At 45.6% G+C, this 17,547-nt stretch overlaps 1 protein-coding gene across 2 annotated transcripts in view; it reads right to left on the bottom strand.

Annotated features, from left to right (window-relative positions):
* LOC104930747 (protocadherin-1) overlaps positions 1-17,547 on the bottom strand; it is a 90,437-nt gene that overhangs the window by 64,433 nt on the left and 8,457 nt on the right. For both annotated transcript variants that reach the window (XM_027284086.1, XM_027284092.1), the window contains exons 2-3: positions 14,554-15,382; positions 7,524-9,707 (exon numbers count right to left, since the gene is read on the bottom strand). In XM_027284086.1, the coding sequence (XP_027139887.1) occupies positions 7,524-9,707; positions 14,554-15,360 (2,991 nt within the window). In that variant the 5' untranslated portion in view covers positions 15,361-15,382. The remainder of the gene's footprint in view (positions 1-7,523; positions 9,708-14,553; positions 15,383-17,547) is intronic.

Below are 17,547 nucleotides of genomic sequence, written 5' to 3'. Positions count from 1 at the left end.
GACAGTATCCTGTTATTGTAAGTAGTAATATTAGTATCAGTACTGTTATAAGAAGTTGTAGTATTCATTTAAAAACACATTATATAAATAAACTATGTACTACATTGTATACTTTGTATACTATAAACTAATGTGACGTGATTTTAGCATGATTTAAAGTATGACCTGTTAGTGAATGTAACTGACAGTAACGTCCACAGTTCGATAGCATAACAAGTACACACACACACAGTGTAAGCATTTGAGGACCTGATTGAAGCCTCCTTAAAGCCTCTGCACTACAAACTCTCTCAGATAGCTTGAGCCTAGCCACTTGCTAAAGTAGCTAACCACTAGCAGGCGACAGAACCGGGCTAACACCGAGGGTCCAGTTGGTTTGGAGCTAATGCTAATGTAGCTAACTGCTAACACAGGTTAATGCTATGGGAAAGGGCTAACATAGCTAACTGAAAAATATAAGCTAATGTTGTAGATTTGGCTAGTTTTCAGATAAAGCTAATGTAGCTAACTGCTACCATTAGCTATTAGCTTAGATGTGAAGCTAATGGTAGCTAATGCTATGAATGTAATTACATTAGTTAGCTCACTGCTAACATTAGTTAGCTCACTGCTAACATTAGCTATGCTTGATGCAAATATTGCTAAGTAGTAAACCGCTAACTGTGGTTAGCTCGGTTAGCCGTGTAGCTAACATAGTGCTAACTGATGCTAACATAATGCTAACTGATGCTAATATTTTAGTACTTCATTAAATGGAGGAGGAAGTGAGGTCACAGCGAGAGGATGAGGAATGTGGAGGAGATAAAGGCATCGAGGTGATGGGAGCGATAAAGAGAGAGGAGGAAGAGGAGGAGGAGGAGGAGGCGAGTGTTTCCCATCCAAACACACTTCAGGTGATGCGAGGAGAAAACGTCTCGTAAAAAATGACAACATCTCTCTGCCTTATCTCCTCACCACAGTCTGAGAGAGGAAGGAGGTGATTCAAGGTGAAGAACGAGGAGGCCATATTAAATACAGGAGGAGGGAGGAGGAGAGGAGAAGAGGAGAGGAGGGGAGGGAAAAATGACTGAAAGGAAAGTAAAGGAAGCAGGGAAAGGAAGTAGCAAGGAGGAGAAGGAGGAGGAAAGAAACAGGTAAAGGAAGAAAGGAATAAAGTAGGCAAGGTGAGAAGGGAAGGAAGCAGAACACGTGTGTGTGTGGACAATGATGATCTTCTTAAACACCAAATTCAAGGACTTTTTTCAAGGACTTTCCAGGCCCATTTTTCTCAAATTCAAGGACCCAACACAGCGTCACAGATCGAGGTTAACGAGGAGAATCGGCTGATTTACTAACGAGGAGTCAAACATCTGTTTATGTCAAGGCCTTTAAGGCTTTCAAGTATTTCAAGGATTTCAAGGACCCTCACCGTGACTGATCCTGGAACTCGTCCAATGATCGATCGAGCTGATCGATGATGTCATCTCTCTCCATCAGCTGTCTCCTCTCTCGTTGCCGCCTGTCAGTCAGACGGTTACCACGGTGACAGTTAGTGTACTACGACTACCAGAGGAAGTACTACTGACAGTACTGCTGCTACTACAACTACCAGCAGCCTAATGGATACTAGTACTACTGATACTGACATTTATACTGACACTACCTCACAACAGTACTTCTATTGTGAGTAAAGCTTCTTGTACTGACAGTACGGCTGAGAAAACTGCTGACTCATCGTTAAATAAAATATTTAAACTTTTATTTTGAAATGTCGATAATTAGTTCGTTAGTGAACAGGTGTTCAACATGTGACCTCTGACCCCGCCCACATGGACCTCCACCTATCCTGAGTCAGACACACACACACACACACGCTTGTTGATATGTTTTGTTCCTCGCCGTCGTCATGCCTTCGTTTACTGTCGCTCGCCTGTTTTGTTTGAGTGTGTGTGTGTGTGTGTGTGTGTGTGTGTCACCACCTGCTTCAGCAACACAAGCGAAGTGGAACGGAAACCTGCCCGAGGCTTCACACACACACACACACACACACACACATAAATTCTTGTGTTTTTGATTTCTGGCTCGACATAAAAGTAAACAAACACACACACACACACACACACACACACACACACACACAATGATCTTTGTATTGAGTCGTCTCTGTGGCTCCAACACACTCACTGCCCTGAGGGGGCGACCGAGATAGACAGAGACAGAGAGAGAGAGAGAGAGACTCTGTGAGTTTCCTGATGGACAGCGACTGTAGCTGCTGTTAGCTCATGTTAGCTCAGTCTGTTAGCTGCTGTTAGCTCATGTTAGCTCAGTTTATTAGCTGCTGTTAGCTTATGTTAGCTCACTCTGTAGCTGCTGTTAGCTCATGTTAGCTCAGTCTGTTAGCTGCTGTTAGCTCAAAGCAGCGGGGCAGCGTTAGTGTTTGTACCACAGAAGAAGAAGAAGACGTTTACAGGAGGAATGCTAACGGAGGCGTAATGGCAGAGGAGAGACTGAAGAGGAGCAAGTCAACGACTCATTAAGACAACGTAAAGACAACGTTAAGACAATGTTAAGACAACGTAAAGACAACGTAAAGACAACGTTAAGACAATGTTAAGACAACGTTAAGATGTGTTTGTTGATGAGATCAGAAAGCTAACGGAGCTAACTGTTAGCCTAGCTTCATATGCTAACACACCTGTTGGTTGAACTTTGATCACCTGGACACACCTGAGAGTCACGTGACCGAGCATGCTCAGTGAAGTCGAGCTCCATGAAGTTTGAATTTTTGTTTTCAGCTCCGGCAGGAAGTACGACGCTTTGTCTACCTGTGTGACGCGCCCCACCTGTTCACACACACACACACACACACTGACACACACACACACACACACACACACACACACACTGACAGGGCGCTGAGAGGATTACGTCGTGCTGAGTGATGTTCACATTCAGGAATGTGTGTTTAAGGACAAAAATGTGTGTGTGTGTGTGTGTGTGTGTGTGTTACAAAGACCCCTTTGTCATCAGGTACACCCGCCCGGCTCCACCTCCACCTTCAACACAGAGATACAGACAGACGTGTATCTCCATCTCTACATCGGACCTGTTCCAACCTGTTCTAACGCTAGCATGCTAACACGCTAGGCTGAGATGCATTGTCATTGTGAGCACGCTAACGTTAGCATGCTAACGCGCTAGGCTAAGTTGCATTGTCATTGTGAGCACGCTAACGTTAGCATGCTAACATTTGCTAATTAGCATTAAACAGAGCCACAAAGTAGCATTTAGCATCGCGCGCAGAGACGTTTTTAAGTCGCTTAATATTTTTTTTACCTCGTCAAGCTGCAACAAAACAAAAAATATTCCGTCTTTGTTGGATTATTTCACAATTTCTGGTTGTTTTTTTTATGTTTTATACTTCATATTTTCATGTTTAACGGTCAAAAGCTCAGGAATCATCTGAAAATGTTATTTTCTCCTTTAAGTTTGAGGCCAAACCACAAAAAAAACTCAAACTTTCACTTTTATTCCCGTAACGACGACACGCGGTACTTTTAACGACATCACGTAGACGCGTTTCCGTCTCACTGGACCCGCTAATGTTATTATATTGTTGTAATCGGTTTGCTCGGCTACAGTTACACTCCATTAAATAATTACTGATATAAAACAGCTGCTTTTAATCTGAAATGCGGACAGACAGACTTCCTGTCTCTCTGCGCGTCCAGCTCGCTGTCAGAGAGAACGGACGCTGTAATGGTGACCATTAGCCGGGCGGCTAGAAGCTTTTTCTCAGCAGAAGATTACAGTAATTTCACTTCAGGCGGGGACGCGGCGTCTGTCATCAGCCGAGAGGAAGGTGTGAAGTACAAATACTCACACAGTACTTCATGTGGAGTACAGTTACTGCAGTCTATCTAACTGTAGGCTTTATCTTCACGATACGACTCTGCATTCATCTTCAACTTCAGAGATCGCCATCACGGCGGCGTTATTTCAGCATCGTTTATTTGAATCCAAACACGTCCGACCTGTTTATTTCAGGGAGACAGATTGAGGTTGAATATTTCACAGAGTAACTCAGAGAAGTTGCTTCACGTTTGGCGGGAACACGCCGTTAATCTCCCTTCACTGACGTCACCCCCTACGAGCCTTCACCTTCAGCCCGGCTCCTCCCGGTTCAGATTATAAATCACAGAGACACAAAAATGCAGATTTGGATGAAGAAAACAAAAACAGACGTCTGATAGGCGGCGTGATACGAGAGCGGGGCTGCTGGCGCCGCGATACGCTTGGCGTACAACAACGTTACAACATCGATGTTTACGTGGGAAATCAGGCGTGAAATCACGGAGAGGAGAGGGCTCGCTGGCTCCATCTCTCTCCATAGAAGGAGGGATTGTGCTTGGATTGGACGGAGGGAGGTGGAGGAGGTGGTGGAGGGGGTCAGTTCTATGAGTCAGCACACACACACACACACACACACACACACACGTCGCTGTGTTACCATAGAGACAGCCGAGTTGGTCAGCGTAAAAGCAGGGAGGACGCCGTCGGACTATTAATGTGGAGGCCTGACGGAGGAGGAGGGTGGAGGAGGAGGAGGAGGATCGAGGAGGCCCTCATGGACCTTTGACCTCCTCACACTCGGCTGCTAATAACAGTTTCTAAGTGATGTTTGACCTTTGACCCCGGCGGGTCGGTGTTGTTTTGATCTCCAAAAGTCCAAAAAGGTGCGCAGGTCACATGACCAACAAGGAGACAGGTGTTACCCTAGACAGCTAACGCTACGAGCTAATGGTGGGACCCAAACAGAACCTGACAGAACCAGCTTCAGAGCCAGCTTCAGAACCAGCAGTGTCCAGTCTAACAGCGACTACCGAGCTGGTTTCCTGCCGGGTTTGTTTTAACATCAAGTAATGGAAGCTAACATTAGCTAATGAAGCTAACATTAGCTAATGTTAGCTTCATTAGCTAATGTTAGCTTCATTAGCTTCATTAGCTACATCTTAAAGCTAGCTCAATCTACAACATTAACTCATGTTAGCAGTTAGCTACATTAGCACTAGCTCCAGACCAACTGGATACTCTGCGTTAGCTGTATTAGCTTTATTATATTAGCTTCCTCTCAACTGGTACTTAGCGATCTTTAACATTAAGTAATGGTGGCTAATGTTAGCAGTGAGCTAACTTAGAGGAACGAATTAAGTTTATAGCATTAGCTAATGTTAGCTTAGCATCTCAGCCAGTTAATATAGCTACCGTTGGCAGTAGCAGTTAGCTATGTTAGCCTTTACCTAAACTAGCGAGGTCCATAACATTAACTCATGTTAGCTGTGTTAGCTTTAATAGCTAACCTGTTCTGTTGCCTGCTAACTGTTAATAAAATTAGCAGCCTCTAATTAGCCATCATAAAGTCTGTGAATCACGTCGGTGGTCCCGTTGTTTGGACCCGGTCCAGCTTGGTTCTGTTGACCGCCACAAGCGGCAATTAATTAACAGTTAGCTACTTTAGCAAACAGCTAGGCTAAAGCTAGCCTTTTTTTTAACATCTGAGTGCCACAAACATTTTTCATGTGTGAAGGATGGAAATGAAAATGAAATACCTGAAGTACCTGTTTGTAAGCCCCGCCCACTTTGACCACCCAGTGAATGCACAGAGAGCGCCACTTTTTTTTTTTTTAACATTTAAGCAAACATGTTTATTGAAATAAAATCTGGTTTTATGCTGAAATAAAAACAAAGAAACACAAGAACAAAAAAAAAACTGTACAAAGAAGAAGAAGCAGTACATGAGCAGGTGTATGATGGGATATAAAGTGCGACGCCTGCGAGATCTTAACGCCCAAAACTCGTCCGACGTCGTGGATTTACGATATTGGTGGAGATGAGTGAAAATGTGTCTTTGGTTTTAACAATGAAATGCCCTCTCCGTTAAGCACACACACACACACACGTGACACGCGATAATGTCACAACAAAAACAGCTGATGAACAAAAAGGTACAAAACACTTTCACATACATGTACAGTCTGAACATGTGATTGTCTCTTTACAGTGCACGTGACATTTCATTAAAGTTTCACAGCCTCAACAAAACGCAGTTAAAGTTAATCGCCTCTAACTTCACCTCCTCGTCCTCCTTTTTTTTTTTTTGTACATTAAATAGAAAAAAGAGCAAGGCACTCTGGGTAAAAAAAAGCGAAAGCGGGCGCCTGGAAAATTACCTGCCATTAATCTGTGCAAACAATTGACTTTTAAACCCTGGTGATTGGGAACACGGCAAAATTAAAAGTCGTATTTCAGCTGACCTGACAGGAGGTGCCGAGGTTAAGAAATTGTTGTATTTCGTCTTAGTGTACCTTTTCCTTCATAGTGTAGTCGCCTTTTTACAACCCCTCCTCTCCTTATCCTTTCTTTCTTCACTGCCTTGGCTCCCTGAACAGGCTGAAATTACCTTAAATTGGTCTGAACTGGATGGAAACACTCTTTAAAGTGCTTAGTTCCTGGGCCAAACACACAAGAAACAATAAAAACGGGGAATTCAACTCAGGAATTCACAGTCACTCTTTGTCACACTTCAACAAGCTGATCCGTTAGAGAGGAGGGCCGTAAAAGAGCTGCTTTAAAATAAAATAAAAAAAAACTCGAGTCAGCCCCGGACTTAATGAGGATGTCAGCGTGAACCTTTCGAAATGGTCACACAAAGAAGTCCAGACTCAAAAACACTTCATTTAAACCATCGTGGAAATGGTGAAACACAAATAAAACAAAGGAAACACACAGAGAAGGTAAAGGATAGACCTATATGGGATACCGTGAACCGAATCCACCAAAGTTTGTGTCAAAATATCTTGAAGAATTTAACATTTTAACGTCTGATTGTTATACAAGAACATCAGGAGATAAATCAGTTCATAGAGTTCATCTTTTGGGGGTTGTGGTCACCAAATATCGCCAACCAAATACTGGTTAATCCCATATTTAGTCTATCCGTTAATGGATCCGTCATGGTTATGAGTATCGTGGTGTCCATGTTGATGTCAAACAGCAATAAAACAAAGAAAAACACAAAGAGAAGGTAAGGATAGACCTATATGGGATATTGTGATCCAAATCGACCAAAGTTTGGTTCGTAACTCATGAAAATATCTTGAAGAATTGAACATTGAACACCACAAAATAATCAGCACAACCGTACAGTTCATTCAGTTAATTTTTTTAGGTGGGTTGTGGTCACCAAATACCAGCAGTTAAATATTGGTTAAACCCATATTCGGTCTATCCAGTTTATGAATCCTTCATGGTTGTGAGTGTTGTGGGGTCCATGTTGAGGTAAAAACTGAACAGAACAGAAATGGTGAACACAACCAAACAAAACCAAAAAAAATATATAAAACAGCCGTTTAGAAGTGGGGAATCAGTGCAGCTTTGGTGGAAGAATATTGGCTTTTGCCAACGCTAGTCCAGCGTGACTACCACAGCCGGTTGGTCCAATAAATGTCCCTCTGGTACACTGCCGTGTTTGCGTAGTCGCCTACCTGTTTGCTGCTGTATTTGGGCGGGTTGGCCTTGTAGCTGTAATCCGAATATTGGTCGGAGCCCGTCGAGTTGTTGTCGCCCGTTCCCACAAAGGTGTTGGTGGCGGGGAGGTCCTGAACGGCCTGGTGCTTCTTGGATGCAGAAGGGGATTGCGGTTGAAGCTGGATGGAGGGTAAGGGGGAGTTTGAGCGGTAGTGGCGGCCCAAGTCGGGGCTTCCTGGTGGGTAGTTAAGGGGCAAGTGGATTCTGGGACTGTCGTTGACGTTGTCGTTGATGAGATTGAACTTGAGGCCTTTTTGTAGGCTCGCCTCCTCGTCCTCCTCCAGCGGTTTGGCCGGTTTAGGAGCTTTACCCTTTTTACTCTTCTTCCCTTTACCATTTTTGGGGCCTTGCTTGGGGGCGTAGAGGTCCTTACTTTCCTTCTTGCCAGCCTGGTAGCCACTCTTGGTGTCCTTCTGTAGTCGGTGTCTGATGACCATGACGGCTACAATGACAAGAATCACGCCGGCGATACCAGCAAGGCTGCCGTACAGGATGTTGCTTTGGTGAGCGAGGGCGTAGTTGGGATCTCCAGCAATGTCCCGTTCTAGAGGGGTGTAGAGGCTGTGTCCAACCAGCGCCTCAATGAGGGATACATTTGACTTGGTGTCATTGACGAAAACATGGACCAGGGCGATCGTGTGACGAGGAGGTTTGCCTTTATCACTGACCTTAACCACCAGGCGGTGCAGCCCGTTGTGCTTGCTGGTGAATTCCTGTGCCAACGTGATCTCCCCGGTGCTTGGCAAGATGTGGAACAAGCCATATGGGTTCCCACCTGTGATTTTGTAGTCCAGTTCAGCGTTGGGTCCAGAGTCAATGTCCTCAGCCTCTACCATCTCCACACGGGTGTTTGGCGGTGTGACAGGGGACAGGTATGTGTAGGAGGAGTTTGCCGGTTTGGTGACATAGGGGGCGTTATCATTCTCATCCAGGACGTTGATGGTGACACCAACATAGGAGGATCGAGGTGGGTCGCCGGCATCCACAGCCTTAAGCCGGAAGGTGTAGGTGCTCTCCTTCTCACGGTCAAAGGAGATGCTCGACAGGATGGTTCCTGTACCATTCTGGATGACAAACTTTCCATTGTCTGGTTCTACATACAACCTCACTCTGGCGTTCTCTCCCTCATCGCTATCAGTGACGGTCACAACACCAACAGGGTTGAGAGGAGCCATGTTCTCATTGACAGAGAAGCTGTAGCCACTCAGCATAAACTTGGGGTCATTGTCATTGCGGTCCAGAACATTAATCACCACCGTAGCAGTGCCGGTTTTGATGGGGACGCCCTTGTCTGCCGCTGCCACACGGAATTCGTACCGCTCCGTCTCTTCCCGATCCAGCAGGTTCTTCACACGAACCACTCCAGTGTTGGCGTCAATTTCAAAGAGCCTGGTGGCGGAGTTCTCGATGATGCTGTAAACCAGCTCTGCGTTGGTGCCGCTATCGGCATCGGTTGCCACGACATCCAGCACCTTGTCACCCGGTTGGTTACCCTCTGCAAAGTCCACCTCGAATACTGTGGGGGAAAAAATTGGCGTGTTGTCGTTCACATCTGTAACCTGGACTTTAAGAGAGTTGGTGCTGGACAGGGCTGGGTTCCCAGAATCCACTGCAACGATTTCAACAAAGTATTCCCGAAGATGCTCGTAATCCAGCAGAGTAGTCGTCCGCAGGAAGTATTTCTTCTTACTATCATTGGATGACTCGCTCGCAAGTCGGAGCTGAAATGGGACGTCACCGGCAACCACGCACGTGACCACTGCATTTTCCCCCTCATCACGGTCCGACACCTGGACCAACGCCACCGGTGTGCCGATGGGCATGTCCTCAGAGATGTTGGCCACACCGTCCTGGTGTGTCACCAAGCCGATACCACGGATCTCGATGGCTGGGGCATTGTCGTTCTGGTCCTTGATATTGATGGTCACCAGCACCTTGGAGCTTTTGGTGTTTGGTCCGCGATCTTTGGCGACCACAAAGAACTTGAGGAAGTTGTCCTCCTCACGGTCCACCGTGTTTTTGACGTAGATGATGCCTGTAGAGCGGTCGATGCGCAGAAGTCTCTGGACGGTCTCTGACGCCTGATGGAGGCTGTAGTCAATCTCTCCATTGGTGCCGGTGTCTGCATCGTTGGCTCTGACCTACGAGGACAAAAAACAGAGGTTAAGGACCACGCAATCCCCCGCAAGAAGCAATGAACATATTCAATGAACATATTCATAGGAGGTCTTAGAAGGTAGAGAGGGACGCCCCTGATCTGGTAGGAAAAGTTTGGATTGATTAAGAGGGTGTTACTGTAATCGAGTGGTGAGAAGACCACAGCCTGAATCAGGAGGGTAGCGGTACAACTGGGCAACCGAGGCAATGTGATCAGAGATGGTTAGTTGGTCACTGATCATGACTCCAAAGTTTCTTGCTACCCTGGTAGGGAGTCAATGTTGATGTTGATGTCAATTTCTCTTCTAGTTGGTTTCCGTACCCTCTCTTAGCTTCAGATGTTTGTTTTCTTGTAAGTAAACGTCAAAACTAATCAGGACTCCGACTCAAATCTTTGTTTGATAGTTGTAGTCAAAATAAGACAATCATTTGGACGTTTGACAAGAAATTCAAGTCCACAGCGTTGATTTTATCAAACTCTCCATTCATTGTGTCCTGCTTTCATGTGTCAATCTTTGGCAGATCCACCATAAATCTTTAGATTTCATCCCAACAATTTGTCAAATCTAAGCAGCCATATTCTCTCTCTGACCTCAGAGGATTATTTCATTTCTCTGACTTACAACCATCACTAATGTAACACTACAAAGCCCTTTGTGTTTCCCCCCGAGGAGGAGGAGTTTTTCCGCCATGTGAGAAACAGACGATCAAAGCCGAGCGCACACACCCACACAACAACATCTAAAGCGGCCGTGCAGCGGGTCATTGGCGTCTAATGGGCAGATGAGTGAATGTTAATGTTCCTCTCATTATCAGAAAAGCTCCGGCTCCTCTGGGCCCATTAGAGGACACACCAACATCGGACACAATCTAGCTTTATACGCCCAAAACCCCAAAGTAAATGGAGGTAATTAGTCAATTAGGAGGAGCTATCAGTCAGCAGAATATCACTCGTTAGGACGTCTTTTCTATCTGCACATCTAATACTTTTTAATTGCATTAATTCAATGCCACGGCCGCCGTTAAAAGGAATGTAGGTCACCGTGTAGTTTTAAATGAACTAGTTGTTGAACGGTTGATTTAAACGTCCCAGGTGCTGCTGGATCAGCGTTTCCTGCAGGCTTCACCTGGGACTTACAGTAATATAATTATAAATTTTAAGGCCTTTAAAGCGGAGCTGAATCCGTGCCAGGCTTGCACTCAGCAAAAATAATCTCCTAAAACTTAAAGTCCTAAAAATTATTTGAGCCTATTTAAACAAACAATAAAACTTATGTTGTTCGGCCAAGGACGAAGCATCGATTTCTAAGTCCAGAGAAGATGCCAACGCAGTTTTTTTTCTTTTTGAAGGAGTGCTAAGCTGTAGTTTATATCCACTGCACAGACAAGAGTATAAATATTCCTTTAAGATACCGAATTTGTACAGTAGCAGTCAAAAGTTTGGACACACTTGTAAATGATCTCTGAAGACATCAAAACTACGAAGGAACAAACAAAACATGTCTCATATTTTAGATTATTTTGCCTTGATGGCAGCTTTGCACACTCCTCTCTCAGTCAGGTTCATGAGGACCTCACCTGGAAATGCGGCATGAGCCACGATGACCTCGGATTTTGAATAAGGCCGCATACAGGATTCAGCCCTGTGGTGAAAACGCACATTTGCTATTCATTTGAATGGGGTTAGTCGGTTTTTAGTCTATCTAAGAGAAGTTATGGCGGATCTGAACTCTGATACTCGACCTGATATGTTCTGGCTTTGGTTATTTCGTGAAGCAGCTTCTAAATCTGAGTCTTGCTCACAATTTATGCTGCAAAATAGTGATGAATATGTGTCAGGAAGGTGGTGTGACAAAGTTTGTGTCCAATGGTTTGAGAGATCGAGGTTTGGTCGAGAGTCGGCCGAGTAAACCACAAAATAAAGGTTATTTCCTGAATGTTTGACAGCGGTTACGTACAACACAAAAAGACACACTACTGCACAACACTGAACCAACACTGAAATTTTTATAAGTCTGTGTCTTTGGAAATTCTCCTCTTGTTGTTGGTCTTCCTCAGTCGTGGTTTCTTTGTAGTAATTCGACTATGAAGGCCTGATTTTGAAGACCAGATGTCGAGATGTGTCTGCTACTTGAACTTAATTGTTGATTTCATTAGCTAACTTAGTTTATTACATAATTCCCGGTGTGTTTCTTCATAGTTTTGACGTCTTTGTGTTCATCTACAATGTAAAAGTTATTAAACCATTGAAGGAGGAACTGGTACTGTATGCAAACGTCTTTTAAAATTAGTTAAGATATCCAGATTATTTGTATTTTATGGGACGCCGTGGCAGTAAAACAGCTTTAATTGAATGTTTAAGCAGGTTCCAAAGGTTAACAGCAGCAGACAGACTCTCTTTCTAACAGTTTATACTGCCTCATCATAAATATCTGGTTTCCTGCCTGCTCGGGATCGCACACTGTGACAGACTGTCACCGGTTGGTGGGGGGGTTGGGTGACCGTGGAAATCACTGATCCAAGTCGTGGAGGTTGAGGTTAAAGAAAGCATGAAAGTGAAATTATAATTCCTCCCTGGACATCGATTTCCTTTCCTCCGGTGCGGCTTTAAGCAGCCAGACATCACCAAACAGCGGTGAATTATTGACAGCTTCAGAGGATTGTGTATTGAACAGTCGAGCTGTCGGAGCAAAGTGCCGCTGTGATGAGGCCGGCGCTCTCCAAGGCCGCTCTGTCCGGGCGCACGGCAAATATAAACAGTTTATCTCACAGTTAACAATTAACCAGCGAGGCAGACTGGTTTCTTAAACGAGAGCTGCGTGGTTCAGCTGTTTTAACGAAGCTAAACCTCCAGTCCACTTAAAGGAGGCTCAGTTTATTCTTCTACATGGTTACATGAATCCCATGTTCCCAGTTTTATCCACCTTATTCTTCTCTAGTCGAAGGAGTCACTCCTCCGGAGACATTTGGGGATATTTCAGATGTACAAACAGGTAAAAAAGAAATCAAATATCAGGTCTGAAAGGTCTAACATGAAGTCTGGCAGTACAAAGAATGTTGGCGCCAAGTTGTCCTGGTTTGGAAATAATGGGCGTCGTGTCCTCCAGAACGAATGTACACAGCGTATCGTGTTAAACATTAACCAGCGATAAGTTCACTGTTGACCCAGCTTCGACTTTACTCTCTCAGTCAAAAAATAAATCTGAACTCTTTAATTAAAGATGTTTTTTTTTATATTCATAACCAAAAAACAATGAAATCTATTAAACGAGTAAGTGGACCTTTGTTTAATGTCAACAGATAAAAACACAGATTTAACCGACAAATTAAGTTTTGATTCAAATTCGAATGTTGCCCCTCGCACCTGATTGGTTTACGTGTGACATCACCTTTCTCCTTACTAAGCCCCGCCTCCTTCAGACCAGCAATAAAAGGCTGTTTTCACGACCTTTAATTAACTAATTATCAGATTAATTATTGTTTTTTTGAGCTAAATGATGAAATAAGAAGCGAGAGCGTCTCTAAAAACCCCATAAATAAACGAGCATGACGTCCATATTTATTAATCACTGATAATTATTGATAAACATATTTCTGTTTGAAGGTTGCTGTTTTTCTGTTTTTTGGTTAATAGATAAAAGTTAACGTGTTTTTTCTTTCTCATTTTGATTCTGTAGTTTAAGATTTAAGACTTTAAGATTTCGTTTCACTGGATTCTGTTTTTATTTCAGTTTTTCAGCTTCATGGTTTTAATATTTCAACATAAGTAAATGTCCTGAATCCTCCTGAAATAAGCTGAGCGCAGCGTTGTGCTTCATCACAGAGCGAGTCACAAGGCGAGGATCTACACGTCTGTGCCTCCGTCGGATGTTTTAAGCGGGTCAGGGTCGTGAGTCGGCGCCGTCCCGCCACCTCTAAAGCTTCGCTCCACAAACGCACGTTAAGTGAAATGAAGTCGGCGGCTCTCTGAAATGCAATGAGCCGCATCCAGAGCAATAATACCAATAAGCCCCGTGGATAATCTCATGACTGACTCAGATTAAGCCGTGCATGGCTTCGCTGGAAGGCTGGCTCGGGCTCTCGCAGTCAGGGAAGAGGAAGGATGATACGGGCCGAGCTAAACCCGCCGACGGTGACATCACGTACCGGCCGCCAAGGCAGCGGGCTCAAAGGTGGAGTTGAATCAGTGGTTAATATGTGACTACACGCGGCGATCCCACGGCCCGGCTTCACCTCCACCGCACCATCTGTCTGTACGGATAATTGAGCAGCATATTATGTGCAGTCACTGCAGCCGTGTTGTCCTGCAGCTCTCAGTGTTATCGCCGACTAACCGGGCCAAAGGTTCCTCCGCAATGTTTGGTGGACAAGAAAAACTCCAGATCGGGTCTGGAGGAGCACCGGGAGGGCGAGATTTACCCTGAATTCAAACTTTATGACGAGTTTTACCAACGAAAGGAGGCAAAATGTTCGCTCGCTGGTGTTAGAGAGGACAAATATGTGTCAGGAAGACAGTTTTAAACCCTGATTTTACCCATAAATCTTTAATAAAGTGGAGAATAAGATGTAAAACGCAATATTTAAGACGTAAACCTCAATATTTAAGATGTAAAACTCAATATTTAAGATGTAAACCTCAATATTTAAAGCCTAAACGTGGCATTTAGGGCGTAAAACTCAAGATTTAAGACGTTAAACGACATATACTGGCTCAGGAATCACTGTCATCCTGAAGTCTGGCTGACAACCAACTGTAATCTTCATGATCGGTTGTTTCTCAGTTTGAATCAGTCGATTGGTTCATAAACTGTTTTGTACAGCTGGACTGACCTGCAGCACTGAGTGACCCTGCGGGCTGCTCTCCGGCAGTTCGGCTTCGTAGTGATTCCTCTCAAACTTCGGGGCGTTGTCGTTCTGGTCGGTGACGGTGACCCGCAGCAGAGCGCTGCTCGCCCTCGGCGGCTTCCCACCGTCCACCACCCGGATGTTCAGGTCGTACGAGTCCTTCTTCTCGCGGTCCAGGTTGCCCATGACGACCAGCTGAGGCAGCTTCTCGTCCGTGTCTACGGCGACCTGAAGGCTGAACAGCTGGTCGGCGTCCGGCCCGGTGCTCAGCGAGTACTCGGCCACGCCGTTGGTGCCGGAGTCCCTGTCGGTGGCCATGGGGATGGAGAAGAGGGCGCCGATGTGTGTGTTCTCGGGGATGGATAAGGTGAGGATTGGCGAGGAGAACTGTGGCGTGTTGTCGTTGATGTCCAGCACCTCGATGCGCCCTTCGATCAGCCGCGGCCCCGAGCCGATACCTTTCACCATGTCGGTGATGGACACCTCGAACTCCAGGAAGCATTTCTCGTCAAACGGGTTGCGGCAGTCCCTCATGGTCTCGCGGTCGATGGGGATCTCGGTGGTGTAGATGTCGCCGGTCTTGCCGTCCACCCGCAGGTACGGCGAGCCCACCTCCAGCTTGTAGAGATGGCCCGTGTCGGGAAGGCCCCGGTCCGCCGCCAGGCTACCGATCAACGTGTTAGGCGGCTGCTCCTCGGGAACCCGATACAGGATGTCAGAGGGCGCGGCGCCGCAGGAGACCAGCAGGACGACCGCCACGAACACTAGAACCTCCCACCTTAGCGCCGCCATGTCTCCACCCGACAGCACCGCTCTGAAAGAGACAAGAGAAAACAGATTAGCTCGACCGCCGTCACTCATCCACAACAGACAACAACAAACAGAAGGTTGACCTAGGATCCGCAGAGCTGCCCCTCGCTCCGATTTATGTCCAGAATAGACGCTCGGATTCGTCTCCGTGGGCCACTAAACATGTCCCGTATGGTTATTTGCGAGACCCGAGGGCGACAAAGGTTTCAGGCCCGGTGTCACCGCTGGCAGAGATCAGCCGAGCAGCACAGAGTGATGATTTCCTCCTGCTGCCAGTCGACCCTCTGACAGGAAGACGAACCGAGCTCGGCCGCAGGCGACACTCGACCACAGATACTGACGAAGGGCGGCGAGAAGGAACGGGGCGACTGCATGTCAGAAACTCGAGGAGACCTTTTTAGATTTAGTCCGCTCAGCCCTGTATGGAGAGCAGGCAGGGGTCAGCAGAGGCCCGACAGGCCCCCGGGCCACACTGTGAGTAAATCAGGCCATGGCTGACTCATCAGACTGTCTGAGTAGCTGCTTCACGGTCGAGTTAAACAAGACGAGGAGAGCAAATGAGAGAGTCTGAGCTTCAGTTTCAGGAACATTTCTGACACGAGAGGAGGAAGAACTGCACTGTAAATGTATCACTTCAAATGATGAATGAAAAATAAGACTTCTGCCTCTGATTTCACTTAATCTGAGACATGAAACGCAACATTTAAGATGTAAAACTCTTTATATGCGACATCTGAGGCCTGAAATGTAAAACTTCAGACATGTAACTCAGTACTGCATAAATTAATATAATAATAATACAGTATACTGTAATACTATAAATATATTTCAGACGTCTGCTGTAACATCACATTCAGTCAGATATTTCTTTCTCCTCGTCTCTCCACCTCTTTCTCTTTCTTCTCTCGTCTCTGTTTTTTCTCTCCACCTCTTTCTCTTTCTTCTCTCGTCTCTGTTTTTTCTTTCTGTCTTGGCAGTAATTCATCACACACACACACACACACACACACACACACACACTGTGTGTTTCGTGCTGTAGGAGTTTCTCGGTTTCGGGTCGCCGAGGTTAATCTGAAGAGTTTTTTTTTTTTTTTTCATCACGTCCTTGATTTGGAGAGCACACACACACACACTTTATAACACACACACACACACACACACACACTTTATAACACACACACACACACTCTGGCTCGCATGCTGAGCAGGAAGCAGGAAGTCTGCCCACACTGATGCACCGAGCTTCCTGTTCAGACTCCTCTAGAGCGAGAAGTCAGCGAGCCGCGTTCACCGTCGCATCACGTGAATCGCTTCATCTCTCAGGAGGTTCGACACGCGACGTACTTTAACTCGAGATGTCCGAATCATCGGCTGATGTTCAACAGAAACGTGCGATCGGTCAGGTCGGGATTGGACCTATCGGTGACGCACGTCGTGTTTGTTTACCGGCTGATCTCGAGTTAGGTCGGTGAGGAGGCGTGAGGAGTCATCAGAAACTTTGATCAAACTCAATAAATTCGATAAGAGACGAATACGCAGCCGTGTTGGATTAAATTCAAGGCACTTTAAGGTTTATTTTCCAGGTTTTCCAGGACGGGACGTTGCCATAGCAAAACAACAGATGACCTGTATAACGTGAGCTGACGGCCGTCCACAAACTTTTGACCAAACCTGAACTTTGAGCTGGACACACTGCAGATAAAACCAGACGTTCACGGCGTGAGGAGCTCTTCCCAAACATCGGTCGATCAGCTGTTCTCACGCAAACTGACTTTGTTGTTTCAGCTCCTGCTGTAACACACACACCTAATTACCCCTGTGTGTGTGTGTGTGTGTTACAGTGTTTCTTTTCTCACATTTTTCCCCCCAAAGCTGCCAAATGCTCCAAACTGACGACCTCTGACCTCCGACCCCCGCCGGCATTTCACACGTCACCGTGGAAACGAAGCCCAAACAACAACTGTTCGCTGGCTGACGTCCAGTCTGCCGACATGAGCGAGACGACAAGTGACGCACGGACGAGGAAGATTAAGACATAAAACACGAGCTTAAGACGCAGTGCAACATTAAAAACAAAAATCACAAAATTTAAAACATAATCGGAATGTTTACGACAAAAAAATGGATATATTTATATAAAACAACATCCAGGAACAAAACACGAAATTA

This window comes from Larimichthys crocea, chromosome I (genome assembly GCF_000972845.2).
Source record: "Larimichthys crocea isolate SSNF chromosome I, L_crocea_2.0, whole genome shotgun sequence".
In the NCBI taxonomy this organism is placed as follows: domain Eukaryota; kingdom Metazoa; phylum Chordata; class Actinopteri; family Sciaenidae; genus Larimichthys; species Larimichthys crocea.
Note: the sequence above shows the minus strand (reverse complement) of the source record. Positions and strands in the feature narration are given on the sequence as shown.